At 39.9% G+C, this 16,309-nt stretch overlaps 1 protein-coding gene across 2 annotated transcripts in view; it reads left to right on the top strand.

Moving 5' to 3' along the window:
- The window catches only part of man1a1 (mannosidase, alpha, class 1A, member 1), a 189,210-nt gene that overhangs the window by 161,555 nt on the left and 11,346 nt on the right, over nucleotides 1-16,309 (top strand). For both annotated transcript variants that reach the window (XM_030046877.1, XM_030046878.1), the window contains exons 6-9: nucleotides 2,814-2,937; nucleotides 4,823-4,916; nucleotides 8,311-8,426; nucleotides 15,009-15,228. In XM_030046877.1, coding sequence (XP_029902737.1) covers nucleotides 2,814-2,937; nucleotides 4,823-4,916; nucleotides 8,311-8,426; nucleotides 15,009-15,228 — 554 coding nt within the window. The remainder of the gene's footprint in view (nucleotides 1-2,813; nucleotides 2,938-4,822; nucleotides 4,917-8,310; nucleotides 8,427-15,008; nucleotides 15,229-16,309) is intronic.

Raw genomic sequence — 16,309 nt, forward strand, 5'->3', positions numbered from 1 at the left:
TGGTCCTTTAAATTATGTAAGTTCAATGGGTTTAAATGTAAGTGAATGAATGCAGTCACTAGAGGTCTTATTTTTTCACTATGTAAGGTTTATTTGCACTGCACATCCATGCAATGATTAATTTAGAATTAGGGTTAGTAGCACAATATGCGTACTGCCTGCCTCACTAAACACACTCAGACTTCATGTCCCATAATTAAATTCTTGCTGACTTATTCTGCACAGTTAGAGTTTTACGGTTAGTTGTGTTCAAAAGTGGACTTTGTTGTTTAGTTTTTGTTTGTTTTATTTTGTTATAATTGGTTCTAAAAACTTTTAAACTAGGCTCTCTGCAACGTGCAGACAGCCTGGGTAGATGAATGTTATTCCAGCTGCATCCTCATCTGTCTGACTCCAGTAATGCGTGTCTGCACTTCATTGGTTTGTGCCTGTTTGGTTTACGCAGCAGCTTCTCCCTGCTGTCTTTGTGTTGTTGCTCCTTAACGGGGATTTAGTATTTCTCACAGCAGGGCTTTTGGAGGGATTCGGGTGGACAGCGGTGAGTTGGAAAGGTGTGTGCTTACTTATCCCGCTCCCCCGCCCGAGAAGGGATTTAGCCTTCATCACAAGACTTATGCAGGGATTGACGTGGATGGATAGACAGATCAGTGCATAGTTGACTCAGAGGGAGACAGAGAAAGAGGGAGTGAGACAAGAGGGTTGAGAGTGGTGTGGAGATAAAGCAGTGATGCCAAGTCTTCCTGAAAGTAGCTGTACACTTACACACAAACACTATAGAGTTCAGCCAATGTAGGTTTTTTGAAACTGATACCAGTATTTTTATATTGAAACTGTTTATATTCAGTATATTGAGCACTTTCAGGCTAAAATATTTATAAGTAATCCGTGTTTCCTCCAGAATCATATTCTTATATGTATGAAAAAGGCTCTGACACAGCAAATACACTATGGAACACTAAATGTATGGCTTTCTCCATCAAGCCATACCTGTGTGGCATCTGATGAAAATGTTTCATTTGACTCAGGTACACATAGTGGCTTAGTATGTCAGCATCATATTTATCAAAGAGGAGATGGATAACACTGACTTTGTGTACATTTAATTTCTGTGCATGAAAATATGGCCTGAAAGACTAATAGCAACCAGACCAGTAACAATGAGAGGAAGATAGCACCACTACTGTCCTACATAACAGCTTGGGGAGAGGTGAAATAATACCAATTTAAAAAAAAAAAAAAAATCAGTGAATTATCCCTTTAACCTAAATCTGTAGGAGTAATTTGTTTTAAGAACTCCAGGCTTTAAAAATCATTTCCCTGACCTCGATCCCTGTCTCTGCTCACTGGCAGATATGGTTGTGATTTGCTCTGTTTGTGCGACATGATTTAATCCGTGGTGTAATGGGAAACAAATTGTGCCTGGCACAGCATGATGGCTTGAAGGGGGGATAATTAGTATGCGCATCCACTGCTTTGAAGAGGTGTGTGTTTGTGTTTGTGTGCGTGTCAGGCACCTCTCCCGTTTACACTCCATTTTCTCATTTGTTCGATGTCTTCCCCTTGTCTCCTCCCTTCCTGTATCTGTGTGAGTGCACCACACATGTTCAAGTGTCTGTAGGTACATGGTTCTGTGGTCCATACATCCTGATGTGGCTGTTTCGCACAAGAGTGAATTGGTAATATGTATTCATGAGTAGTTAGTTGAAGCATTGCCACCAGAGTCATCAGTCCTTGGCCTAGAAGTCATCTGTCAGTGGCTCTAATGGTCCAACACACAAACAAACAAACACACACACACAGCCTGTTGTGCTAAGTCTTCCGTCCTTGTCAGGCGATGCTAGAGTTGGAGGCTCTCACATATGGCCTGAGATGCAGTGCAGCTGCACTGTCACTCTGAGCAACTCCATGAATGTCCTTCAATTCCTACCCACCAGGGCCATTTGATAAGTTTGCATGAATGGGGTGGGGTGTGGAGGCTGGTGGGGTTGAAGGTCCGCCAGAAGCCTCCTGATCACATGACAGCAAGGGTGGCATGCACTGCCAAATTCAAGTGCCCAAACGATAACAGACCCACCCATAAACACACTGGGTGGAGCGAGAATGGAAGGAGAAATATAGCTTCATTCAGTTTAGCATTGTTTGTTAATTCTGTTTATGTGTCTATGACTTACCCATTTCACTTACCCACCGTAATGTCCCCCACAGAAACCTACAGCTTAATCTTGTGACAAGCAAGATTTGCAGTGTACTGAAGAATAGCTTTATTAATATGACATACTTGTGTTGGTAAAGCACTTATGTACATTGATAAGATGTAATATGAAATGTACACAAGTAAAATACAAGTTAATATACGCATGGGATATTTTCAGATTAAAGAAACCTATCCACCTCACCCCTTTCCCACCAAATGATTTAAACTTAATCTGTTTACATAAACCTTTGATGCCCTGTGATTCATTTTCAGCTGCCATGAATGAACTAGTTAGCAGAATATTCCCCTCCCACTTTGACTGAGCCATAGTAGCTTATATTTAATGCTCGCCATACAAATGACTATCCCAACAGGAATGTGACGTACAGCTTGCCACCATGTTTTTCTTTAACATCAAGCACGAGGCTAAGTTTGACAGCTAGTGAAAACTTCCCATGTATAGTCCCTGAGCAAGTAAACATAGAAAATAATACTGCTCAGGAATGCTCTGCCTCACACACCCACACGTTCCAACACTAACTGTCGTTCCGTGTAACCTTTTATCGCTCCACTTCATTTACAGCAGCCTAAATCTCCATGTTTTTTTGTCTTTGTGCAGTGGGATTGGAAGGAACTGGCCGTGGGCCTCAGGTGGCAGCAGCATCCTCGCCGAGTATGGCACCCTGCATCTGGAGTTCATGCACCTCAGCAAACTATCTGGAAACCCAGATTTTGCTCAGAAGGTAAGCTAAACTTGTATCCTAATAAGGGCTTGCCGTAACAGTTGCAAAGTGGTTTGCGGGAGAAATAAAATGTAAGCACTTCACAAAATTTGAACAGTACAGTTTTTTTGTTTTGTTTTGTTTTGTTTTGTTTTGTTTTGTTTTTTTTAAATGCACAGAATATGTGAAACTGCACTAGGGTAATTTTTGAAGACTTTACCAAGAAATCCTAGAGCATAATATCAGGAAACTTTGGATTTGCAGGGCTTTTTCATGGGCAAACAACCTTCACAGGTTTGAGCTGGTGAAAACAAAGAAAAGTAGCTCTGCTGAAAATTTCATCGCAGCCAATTGCAGATGTATTCTTACGGGAGAGAATGGAAATTTATTCAGGTTATCTATTAAAGCTAATATGTATCATGACTGGTGGCTGTCGTAGCAAAGGAAATTGTGCCTGTTATTTGACAAGGAAATAAAAAAACAACCCCCTAAAGAATTATGGAAATGTTTTATGCTTTTCAGACTTGTTTTTGGAGTGCTGGATGTTTTTCATCTCTCTAGATTTTTGCCTTGCTCTCAACTGGCACACCCAAGACACACCAGGAGAGTTATTTTGTCAAAAGCACAGTTTAAACTTTCATCTTTTCTGGAATTTTCCACCTGTTATTTACTGCATTTGAAAAGCACACCTTGACTCCCTTGTGGCACCTTTGACCAGTCCAGCCTGTCTCTGAATTCATCCTCACGCAGAAAATCACACCAGCTCTACACATGAGGGACAGATCTTGGTCATATTGAGATCATATCTCAGTTGTCTGGACATAAATTCAGCCACAATCTGGATATTGAAAGCAGCATCATTAATTTACAACATAAAATGCCACAGCCAGCCTTTAAGGCATGGATACAATGGAGCCCTGTGTGTAAAAGGTGAGAGTTTTGCCTCATGAAGCTGGAAGCATACAAAATTGGAGATATGTTTCCTCTTATGAAAGTTATTCATCCATAGAATGTAACGAGCCCAGAGGTGGAGCCTTCTCGCCGGTGTTGCTGTGTTCTCGGGACATTTTCCCTTTCCACTGGGGCCGTCACAGCTGAGGAACAGCCTGTGATTGGTCGATAAGCTACACCTGCACTGTGCTGTCCTCAGCAGCTGCCGCCTGTTTCCACTTCTTTCACTACAAATACAGAAAAAAAAACAACAAAAACCTGTCTTACAAATGTTTTTATTGATTATAATAGTGTTTATTTTTCAAAGTGTCTGTCCCTGGCATTGAAAGCCACGTTTCTTTTCATACGGGCTCCAGACGGCACCTCGCCAGTGCGAGTTAACTAAATGCCATCTGTGCTCATTTACATTGTCAGTCTTATTAAATCACTTACCAAATTGTGAAATTTCGATGACTCAAAATTTTTGATTTTTGCAGCAATTGCAGCATGCATGACAAACCAACACCTTAGTGTGTAATTAGAGTGAAGGTGGCGACAAGGTTCACCCATCACTGGTGTGTCCGTTTTTGTTTGTTTGTTTGTTTTTACTTTTGTTTCACTTCTTCATCTCTGCTTCCTAATGAAAAATCAATGCAAACATCAAAATACATTGTTGAATTTAAAATCGTTCCCACAGCAATTAATGCAGATACAATTTTAAAAAATCATTTGTAGGTGGTTAGCAGGTACCAGCAGAGACAGAACAGTTTTTTCACTTTTTTGTATTATTTTATTTTAACATACTCTGTATAGCTTTACCTTGACAAATTGTTGAAGAGACCTTTGCATTTTTATTAGTCTCAATTCAACCAGTGGAGTAGCATTTCTCTTCCGCTTTGAGATGTAGTTTATCTATTAGAAATAGAAATCTCACATCTCATATATTCTTTACCCTATGTTCTGTATATTTCCTCAGGTGATGAACATTCGGAAAGTCCTAAATCGTCTGGACAAACCCCAGGGACTGTATCCCAACTACCTGAACCCCAACAGTGGCCAGTGGGGCCAGCGTAAGTTCTCCTCACTCCTCCATTACATTAGAGTCTGTCTAGTTTGGGAGATGTTCCAGGTGTAATTTCCCCTTCTAGGGATCAATAAAATATTTTGCCTACAAGAATATGTGAGGCCACCTCCAGGGAGTGACATAGAGTGAAAAAACTGTGCTAAACTAAGTGAAATGAACAGCGGTCAATGGGACTTTTTCAGAAAATCAGCTCCCTAAATTCTAATAGTATTTTTACTTTTGCATCAGTGAAAATGAGCAGGTGGTGGTTAAGCAGATCCACATTTCTATGTCCTTAGACGTAGGAGCATCACATAGCCTCAATGCTAGTGGAAATCTTCTGAACATGCCATCATTTTACAACCATGGATTTCACGTCAGCTTATAATTATGTCCTCATTGTAAATATTGGTCTGTGTAACAGTGACCGCAGTAGTCAAGACTACTAGCCACTACTAACACTAGCTTCTACCTGACATGTAAACCTGTGTGCCAAGCAACAAGACAGGGATGGTTAGCTGACCAGACACTCATCTATCAAGCAAAATATTTGAATACCAAATTAGTCAGAGCTGTTTCTGATGAAATGACTGCTTCAAGTCAGAAACAGTAGAGAACAGTACAGGTGTAACATCATCTGCTTTATGGCAGCCATATTGGAGGTTCTCATATTTTAGAATTCCAATATAATTTCCCATACCTTTTGTATCTAGCCGGTGCACTGAATTAAATCCACTATGATATGCATACATATAGAATTATCAGCAACAAAATTCATCGGCATGCTGCTTAAGTTATTAAAAATGAATGGAGATTAATTTGCTAATTAGATGTTGTCAGCTAAGTTAATCCTAATTAGCTTCCTTTTGTCAACAAAGTTATTGAATAATGTTATGACAAAGCCACCAATATCCTACCAGGTAAGGCTCAACCGCTCTGAAAACCAAAGAGGTTTGATTTGAATCTAAATCAAGAGACACAAGGCTATTTCCAGAATTCTTCTATTCATCTCGACTCTTGAACAGTCAGGTCAGCCAGCATTAACTCTTCTGCATACAGCTGTTGCCTTGGCAAGGGGAACCACCCAGAAATCATCTGATTTGCCCTGAATCAAAGGCTCATGCTGGTTCTGCCTGATTCACTTTCCATAATCAGCACTCAGTGAGCCAGAGATAACCTGTATTTATTTTATTAAGCCAACACAAGGCACATTTTTTTTATTGTTCTGACAGTGGAGGCAGTTGTCCAGTGATGGAACAGTATTGCCGAATGAATGAGTATAGTAGACAATCCAGTCCATTCAAGTTCTTACTTTTTTTTTTCTTTTAACCAGTTCTTTTTCATTCCATTCAGCTCCATTCCTCCTCTTCCTCCCCTCTGTTTCTTTGCACCCCTCAGCTTTTCCATTTGACTCTGGTTGAGTCTCTTAATATTGTTGGAACCCAATATTTACTTCTGTCACTTTCATGCATGTTCACACTCATTCAGTCTTTACCCCCTGTTCCTGTATGTGACTTGCATGTGTGTGTGTGTTTTAGAAAGGCTGCAGTAACAGGGTATAATTTTGAATCCATTATCAGACTCTCCAAACAGCGGTAGCTGAACAGGTAATGATGATAACGATGGAGAGATGAGACTTGGAGGGGAAGAAGAGGGACAGTGTAAGGAGAAATTGAGGAGAAAATGACCCAGAAAAAAAGAAGCTGGAGTGACAGGAAGAGTGTGATGTATTAGAAAGGCAACTTACATCTTGAGGGAGGAGTCTTCCTCTAAAGCTTCCCCTAATGCCACATGTCAGTGCTGGATAGAGCCATCAAATGACTTGATATACTGGTAGTTAGGTTGACAAGTGGTCAGGACTGTGGCTGAACACCAGGATGAATTTTTCAACTCCATATTTAAAGATTTTGGCATTTCTGCTTTATTAGATAGGCAGGAAGAGAAGGGATATTTAAATTGATAGCTGGAGTTTCAATTTACATCTGTGCATGCTTTTTTGTTATTCACGTTGTTGAATGAACAGTTTTGCAATGTAAAACTGTTGAATATGTATGTGCCATAGCAGGAATCTTAACTTCATCTCCTCAATAAAGAATTTTTCTTAAATTATCAGAAATCCTTTGTTCCAGTGACAAGAACCTATTTTTAAAAAACATTTTCAGTGTATTATGCCTTAGAACTCACAACAGCTGTGTCAGGCATCTCCTCTGATACCCAGCCACTGTTATCATTTCCTTGGTTAAATATTGAATTGCAGCCTTGAGGGACTTCTTTTTAGTTGTTATGCATTGCATATCTTTTTTTTGTTTTGTTTTGTTTTGTTTTTTTCTTGCCCCTTTTACTTTATTTGATACTTACGGTTTAGAGAAACAGGGATGACATGCAACAAAGGGCCTGGGCCGGATTTGAACCCAGACCACTGCAGCAAGGACTTCAAGCAAAATAGAACTTGGGCAGAGTGTCGGGTTGCATAGTTAACTGGATATGATACAAGTCCACATGGTGGTGAAATATCCTCATTAGTTGCTCCATGCTTCCCTGGACTGCTAATCCACAATACTGTAATGAACAGCAACAAAGCGGATAATGCCAGTATAAAAATAAGAAGTCCCGGTAACCATTTACACATGATTTTTCACTCACATCTCGTCCTGATAACAACACATCCAACACTCTGCCAGAGTTCAATTTTGCTTTAAGCGCATGTTTAGTCCAATGTAATGTAAAGCACAAATGTAAACAACGTGGCGGCAACAGGCAGTATTTGCATTATACTGCATATCATCATCATATATAACATTGTGCATTATATGGAAGTTGAAATGGTGCTTGGCTGATCGGTGATGCCCTTATTTAGAGCGTCAATGCACTGATTGATTGGTACTTTCTTAGTCTGGTGCTTCTGCCTGGGCTTAATATTGACCCTGGAGAAAGCAGGCGTGCTATCGGACCAAAGCCAGGCGGTCTTCTCCAGCCTCCTATTCTCTTCACCTTCAGACTGATCACATATGACATTTAATCTCTGCGCTCCACAAACAAGGCTGGACTCTGTTAATGACACATGCATATGGATGAGCCCCCGTTGACAATCAATAGGGCAAATATAGTGCTGCATCGTTGCTGGCTGAAAGCTCACCCAGGACAGCGACACACACTTGCATACAAACACAGCATTGTGACTGACTGGGTGCTGCATGCTCCTACATACATTACCATTCATAGATACTGTATGTTCTCTCTGTCTCTCCCCCTCTCATACACACATAAAACAGCTGCACCACTTGATGTATGGACAGTTCAGTCGTAGTGGCAGTTGTAATCTCATTTTGCAGACATGTTACCACAGGAACAGGGTCCGTGTATGTGTGTGTGTAACCCTGTGTCTGATCTGTATCTTGCAGATCATGTGTCGGTGGGTGGTCTAGGCGACAGTTTCTATGAGTACTTGCTCAAGGCCTGGCTGATGTCCGACAAGACTGATGACGAAGCCAAGAAGATGTACTATGATGCCCTGCAGGTAACATGCTCACACATACACAAATACATGCCACATGCTCAGAAAAGCACAAGGAGAACATGTGTTCACACAAAATGGCATAGGTTTGATTAAAGGCCCATATAATAATCTCTCTGGGTGTTTAAATAATTAAGTAAACCAAATTGAAGGACTCTGACAGGGATTTTGAATGCTGGAATATTTGGCGCATTTACTGAAATCTATCATTTGTGGATAGTAAAGATTTTATAACATATAATCAAAATCTCCCCATTTTCAAATGAGAAATCTTGGTTGAAACAGCCCCCTTATAAAGTTCTGCTTCTGTGGCTAACAAAGTCATCGCCATTCATAAACCACAGAATTGATCATTAATGTGTAAATTAAACGTTTCCCCGGGACTTTTTTCCAGTGGAGAGACCATTTCACTGCCTCCAATTTCACGTCATCAAAACTCAACAATGCTGCTGCTTTTAGGAAAACTAATGTAGACAACTTTATTACAGTGATGAATGTGAAGAAAGTTTCACAGAGTTCTTTTTCATATAATAGTGGAATGAATGGAAACAAATGGCTGGATAAATGGTAGGAAAAATGATATCAGAGTTCAATGAAGTGTATTCATGAAGTATAAACATTTTGTAGATATTATGCTACACATGCAGAATCACTGTTTTGGTCCTTTTAAATTAGCTTTCAATTCAAAATATAAACAGAATAGAGCTCATGTATTATATTATGGAGGATGCATTCTCAGCATCTCATTCTCAGAAATCCTAGATTTATAATATCACTACTACTGCTACCATTGTTGTATTATTATTATGTATTATATGTACCTCAGTCTAAACAGGGTTTTTGTGTTTTTGTCTTTTCTTTGTCATGATTAGGAACCATATAGTGAAGTTTGCTTTTCAAGAAGTTCTTCAAATAGTTATAAATATCACTAGAATCTCACATCAATACTTTCAGTTCATGAATTTTGAGAAAATCCACTCCCTGGATCTTGATATGAACATTGACCAGATTGTATTGATTGGTTAATATTAGGCACTGCTTCACATCTTCCATTACCCGCTCTTACATACAGTGAAGGGCTTGTTATGCGAAAAACTCATGTACAGAGATGATCCAGTCAGGTTTCACTGCCGTCATTACACTGCTCTTTAGATTATTTTTCTGTTACACCACCTTTTGTACCTTGTAAAATCACGTCTGGTCCCTCCTGAAAGATCAGGAGACCAAACCCATTAGTATCGAATGTTCTTTGTCTGAATAAAGTCAGCGTGCTAGGAGTAGTAGTTTCACCTTGAGAAGGGCAACTGTTTCAGGGTGTCTGCAGGTCCTTAAAATGTCTTAAATTCAGTTCTAAAATATTAGGCTTTAAAAGTCATTAAGGGCCTTAGATCTGAATTTGCTAGGTCTTAATTTCAAACATTTTCCATCAATCCATGAATTTATTTTTGTTAAAATTAGTTGTTTTTTTGAATCAGTCAATATTTCTGATGTTATAAATCCCAAAGCCTGCTGCTGAGCTTAACACTGCCTATATAATGACCTACTGCACTCCCCGTGTGAGTGTAGCCTATTCTAGATCAATCCAACTCACTTTAGGTAGTACGTACCTATCATACTTACCTGTAGAGAAAAATGCAGGAAAGACCTTCTGTCCCAAGTTCTGTTGAGAAAGGTTTGATTTACTACAGCAGCACTTTGCTATCTATCCTGAAGGAAACTGTTCAAACTGTCATTATCCTTTAGTTAATATTTGAACATATTCCTGTCTAAAACTTAACATATAGTGCTTTCCCTCATACTGACCTGCTGTGCGTATTGAATTAAAGTTAATTAAAGTTGAATTTCAAAAAATCAGTCTTAACATTTGTCATGAAAATGTCTTGAAAAGCATTAAATGTAACTCTGATACCTGGCCAGCTCATGAAGGATGGTCCTCTGAATCTCTGGATGGGGATAATGATATGCTAGTTTTAGTTTATTCATCTTCACTTTTTTTTGATAGGTAACCGTAATTAGAGTACATTGCTGAAATTGTGGTTATACGCTACTTGTTGCTGGAAGCAAAATAATATTGCTGTAATATCCTGACTGACGTGTCAGTTTTGTCTGTAATTGTGGCATTCAGAAGCACCGGTAGTTCTGTTTCTGTTCTGATAAAGAACAAAACACCGTGATCCTGTTTCATGTTCACGACCACGATTAGTGAACTACAGAGAAGCCAAGCACTCTCCAAGACCCAGTGAGGTGGAAATATGAAATGAATCCTCTGCAGGCATAGATAAGATTAATCAGGAGAAATATGCCATCTTAATACCACTCACGCACACTCATACACACCAGTCAGACCGCCATTTACTGCATTTGTCAAAGATTATAAAAGGCAGGTGTGAGTAATGTGTCGGAGGTGTCACTATCCCAGCCATACAGAAGACATAATCAATGCTTTCAGGAGGAGGAATAAAGAGAGTGTGATGAGAGATGGAAGACATCGATGGTTTATTTATGAAAATGAAAAGCGATGAAACACCAATATCACAGACATTCACCCAGCGGCACCTGTGTCATTATCTGGCTCTGTGTGACGCCTCCAGCTCGCCGCAGATCGCTGTGATTTGTCTCCTCACATTGAATTGGGCAGGTGTATCATCACCATGCCATGGAAACTGTGAATATGTAATACAGGGCCAACAGCCTCAGATGGAAGCAGCGCGACTGTAGAGGTTATTTGAAGTGAGTTCACAATATGGGTATTTGAACATGCAATTTGCAGACAGAGTAGTGCATACTTCATATACCTTCCCACTTATGATAAATGGCTATTTAATAATGGCTGACAGTAAATGTAAGGTCTATCCTGGGTGTTTAGAAAGTGGTCTTTCTTTAGTATCTGATGTTCTTTTTGTTGCATTTGTTATTGGAGATCAGCTGGTTACACACTGAATCACATGTAGCAGGATAGTTCTGATGACTTTGTTTGCCACAGAAAAGGAACATTATAAGATGGAAGCCTTATAATGAACCAAAAATTCAAATTTGAAAATTAAGGAATTTTGATTATATGTTGTTAAATCCTCAGTGCCTCCACATGATTTGCCAAATTGTTTGTTGCAATGTAGAATGTGGTCAAATTGTAGTACAGTGGCCAAACATTCACTCCACACCATCACTGGTATGGTTTTATTTGATTTTACTATGTTATTAATTTTCCTGAAAGAATGTTGGATGTCAGATTTCAAAACACAGTAAAATAGCACTCACCCCAAGTGTTACTTGGAAGTTGACAATCCACTGTCTGCAGGTTGCACAAAACCTAAAACACAAAACCCCATCGCTGTCATCCATTAATTGATGTCAGGTCCTTGTAGGTTCATCATGTTCACTTGTCTCCCGTCTCTGATCCCCTGCCTCTCCTCCTCTCTTGCATGCATTCTGCATCTTTCCCCCAGGCCTACAATTCAACGCTACGCTACATGTGTAAACCTATTAGATTCAGCTTGCAGTCGTCAGATGGATAAGCAGTGCATCATGAAAATAATAATGTTTAAAATAGGTCTGCATAAAATAGGGAATATTCAAATGTCAGTTATCAAGGTTACTTAGAAAAATGTCAACAGTATTATCAACTATAATTATGAACCTCTCCCTGCTTTGTTGTTTTTGACATTAAAGGCTATGCATTTTAATTATTTTATCATTAGGCTATTATTAAATAAAGACTATTTTTCTCTAGGGTCAATGAAATGTGGGACAGTGCTTCACAGGTCCATTTTTGGGACTGTCTTGCACATGATGCCTTATGAGACACATGATAAACATCTTAGGAAGGCACTATCATCATTAGGATCAGAACATGATATAATATGCATCAGCACGTAAAATGTACCAAGCTTCTAGGGATTAAATCTTTTATGAGGCAACTGCATAGATTATAACCAGGGTTCAGCTGGGTTTTTGAAGACTCTGGTATCTTTGGATTGAAGCTGCCAGTTTTGTACCGAAGCTCAGTATTTACAGTACGACTTCTGTAAGTCTTTATTTTTGCAAAGTTCCAATATTTAGTATTTTCCCCAGAATATTATTCTCAGCAAGGTTGATAAATGCAGCGCGACAGTTAGGCAGTCAGTCAGATGGTAGCACAGGCAGAGCTGCACACACATTCATATGAAACAATCACATAGGGAAAGATGAACAAGAACCCTATCTACAGTAACAAAAAGCCTTCCCAAAACTAATGGGTAGGCCACACAGAGACACAGAGAGAGAGAGAGGGAGAGAGAGAGAGAGAGAGACAGCTATTCCTCTGCTGAACAAATAGTCCAGTTAAGTTGTGTTGATGAGCCATGGGCCTCAGCTGGAGAGAGCTGATTGGCTTTTTGTCCTTCTGTAACGTGCTCAGGAGAAAATACATGGCATGGTCACTTAAACACAGAACAAACATGTTTTCTGCCATTTTCTATGCATGGCTACTTTGTACCCATAACCCCCTCCCTGTCACTCCAGATGACAGGCGTGCTTGATTTATCAGTCAGGGTGAGGCTGGAGGGAAGAGCAGCATCAGGGTGTCTATCTCACACACAGCAGGCCAATGAAATGATGATTCTGGTGACCTTTCTTTGCTGGTACTTTACAAGCTGTGCTCTGCAAACCACCAGAGGAGGAAATAGCTGACCAAGTGCATTTTAAAATATATAAACAGTGCATTCAGAAAGTATTCCGACCCCCTTCACTTTTTTCACTTTTGTTATGTTGCAGCCTGATGCTACAATCATTTAAATTCATTTTTTCTCTCATTAGTCCACACTCAGTACCCTGTAATGACAAAGTGAAAACAGAATTTTAGAAGTTTTTGCAAATTGATTAAAAAGGAAAAACTGAAATATCACATTGACATAAGTATTCAGACCCTTTGCAACAAGACTTGAAATTTAGCTCAGGTGCCTCCCATTTCTCTTCATTGAGATGTTTCTACACCTTGATTAGAGTCCACCTGTGCTAAATTAAATTTACTGGGCACGATTTCGAAAGGCACACACTTCTCTATAGAAGACCTCACAGCTGATAATGCATATCAGAGCAGAAACCATGAGGTCAAACGAACTGCCTGCAGAGCTCAGAGACAGGACTGTTGCAAGGCACAGATCCGGGGAAGGCTACAAAACAATCTCTGCTGCTCTGAAGATTCCCAAGAGCACAGCGGCTTCCATAATTCTCAAATGGAAGACGTTTGGCACAACCAAGAGCTGGTCGCCCGGCCAAACTGAGCCAACATGGGAGAAGGGCCTTAGTAAGAAAGGTTACCAAGAACCTGATGGTCACTCTGACTGAACTCCAGAGATCCTGTGTGGAGATGGGACAAAGCTCCAGAAGGACAACCATCACTGCAGCCATCCACCGATCTGGGCTTTATGGCAGAGTGGCTAGACAGAAACCTCTCCTCAGTGCAAAACATATGAAAGCCCGGCTTTGATCTTACTGGATCATAAGTGGATTATGAGTAAATGGGCTTACATTTCAGAGGCACACATTCTAATACTTCAGAAATTTGGAGGATTTGAATATTTTGACCAAAATATCAGTTTGCTGATACTGGTCTTTTAAAGTTGTTTTTTAATAAAATATTAACTGTTCAAAGCCCACTTAAAATCAGCTATGATGTTGTTACACAATAGTATCTGCTCCTCCAGAAGCCGATTTCAACTTTGTTTTTAAGGGATCAACTTTATTCATGACGCTAATGCAGAGGTACTACATTACCCACAATTCTTTAGACAAGTTCTGCCAATCAGACAGCTGTTACCCTGGTGATAGGATCAACGTTGGTTGTTTAACAGTGTATATAGAGAGGTTTTTCATTTGTTGTAGCTAGTGTGATTTATTTTTTTATGTATAAGGACAGAAGTATCAGCAGGGGTGAAGGCTGGGAATGAGTGTTCTTCATCTTTTAAAAAAATTATATGTACACAGTCTTGTATGTTGCCTTTTTCTGACATTTTTCAAATCTTTTCTTTGTTCTGTTTTGTTTAAATGATGTCACGATCCATCTCAAAGAGGTTTGGTGCCATTCAAGCCGTAGCATTCTTGAAATACTCATTTTTCAGAAAGTTTATTGGAAAAATTGGTGGGAAATTTGTGTTGACGTTCTAGCTCTATGGGCAGAAATTAGAACAGCGATTAAACTTAAGCTGGACTACTTGTGCCTTATATAGTTTGAACAAATACTCTCCAACTAATCAGCTGGAAATGAGGACTGCATACAGTCTTTTTAATCACTTAAAGTTGTAGGTCGGGTACCTGTTTAGTGCTACATACGAATATAATGCATCCTCCAAGTTTGACCTGTCAGCTCCTTCTCCAAAATGAGTGAAATAGATCTGGTGCAAAGCAGACATTTATTTAGTGAGGTGAATGAAGTTATTACTTTGAATTAAGTGATGTGCAGTTACAGGTTTGAGTATATCAGGCATTTTGTAACTACTTCAAACATTAAACAGACCAGAACTGTTCTCATAAATCTCTCAACCCATCCCATGACAGCACCCTGGGGCTCTGATATTACAAACATTTCTGTCTTCTACTGTCCATCAGGCCATAGAGACCAACCTGATGAGGAAGTCAAGCAACGGGCTGACCTACATAGCAGAGTGGAAGGGGGGGCTGCTGGAACATAAAATGGGTCATCTGACCTGTTTTGCGGGTGGAATGATCGCCCTTGGCGCTGACGGAGCGCCCAGCGACAAGACGGGCCACCAGATGGAGCAGGCTGCTGAGATCACCCGAACCTGCCACGAGTCCTACACGAGGACAGGCAAGTACACATCTAGGCTTGAAATGACGGGAGACTAAAGTATAAATAATTTTTCATTCAGATTTATTGGTTGTAGAAATCATTGTGAAACTGAGAATCTGAAGTCCTTTTGATGCAGAGAAACGCCTATCAGTTGAACTTCTCCTGAGTCAAAGCAGTGGGTTTGCAGGCGATTAAAAGCTACTTTCACACAAAAGGGTGGAGTAATCCAATCAGTACACTATCAGTCTATATTCCTCCCACCCCTGTTTGATTGACAGCCTCCAGCTGCAGGAACTGATAGCGGGACAGAAATCCACCATTTTGCCCAGAATTATTTTACTAAGCTAATGTTCTATCAAAAGAGGCGAGGGCTAGCATAGTGTTTCAGTCTGATAGATGGAGCTGTGGCTCTTTAGCTGCCATGGACTATCAGATCAACTGTACTATTACTACAAGCCTCCAAAGTTCACGTTTTTTGCAAGTGTGCTCTACAGCAGTGTTAGCTATGGAAAACATTAGCTAACATGTTGTTGGAGCACTAGTAAGAGCCATAGCTCTTTTGGTTCCAACAAGCGAGATATTTGAACTTTGCTGGACAGCTGGTAGGTCTTCAGGATCCAGAAAATATTGTTACCCTACCAGGGGAACTAAAGCCCACGCAGCCCTGCTGGAATGGATGACTGAAGAAAACCCTTAAAACTAACACAGATAATGTGAGCAGCGAGTGACTTTTAGGAACTCATAAATCTTGGTGGATGATGGAGATATTAGTCAAGAATACTGCATTTACTAAATACTAAATATCCTCATTTTTAACTGTGTTTTCTGTCCCTTAATGTGATGAGAACTTAAAGATAATAAAACACTCTTAACACTCTTACTTAAATGGGACTGAACCTGAATTATTGATCCTAGTAACACCTGTGTTCAGTTGCTATTTCATGTCAAAATGACTGCTGTGAAGGTCTGAGTGATAATAGGCTCCATTTTAATAGTTACGATTATGTCCTGCTGAGTGATATACTATAGGCTGCACGCTTAAGAACACATAATGTTAAATGAGTGCAGGCTCCATGCTAACACTTGAGTTTATGTTATG

This window comes from Myripristis murdjan, chromosome 24, assembly GCF_902150065.1.
Source record: "Myripristis murdjan chromosome 24, fMyrMur1.1, whole genome shotgun sequence".
Classification (NCBI taxonomy): domain Eukaryota; kingdom Metazoa; phylum Chordata; class Actinopteri; order Holocentriformes; family Holocentridae; genus Myripristis; species Myripristis murdjan.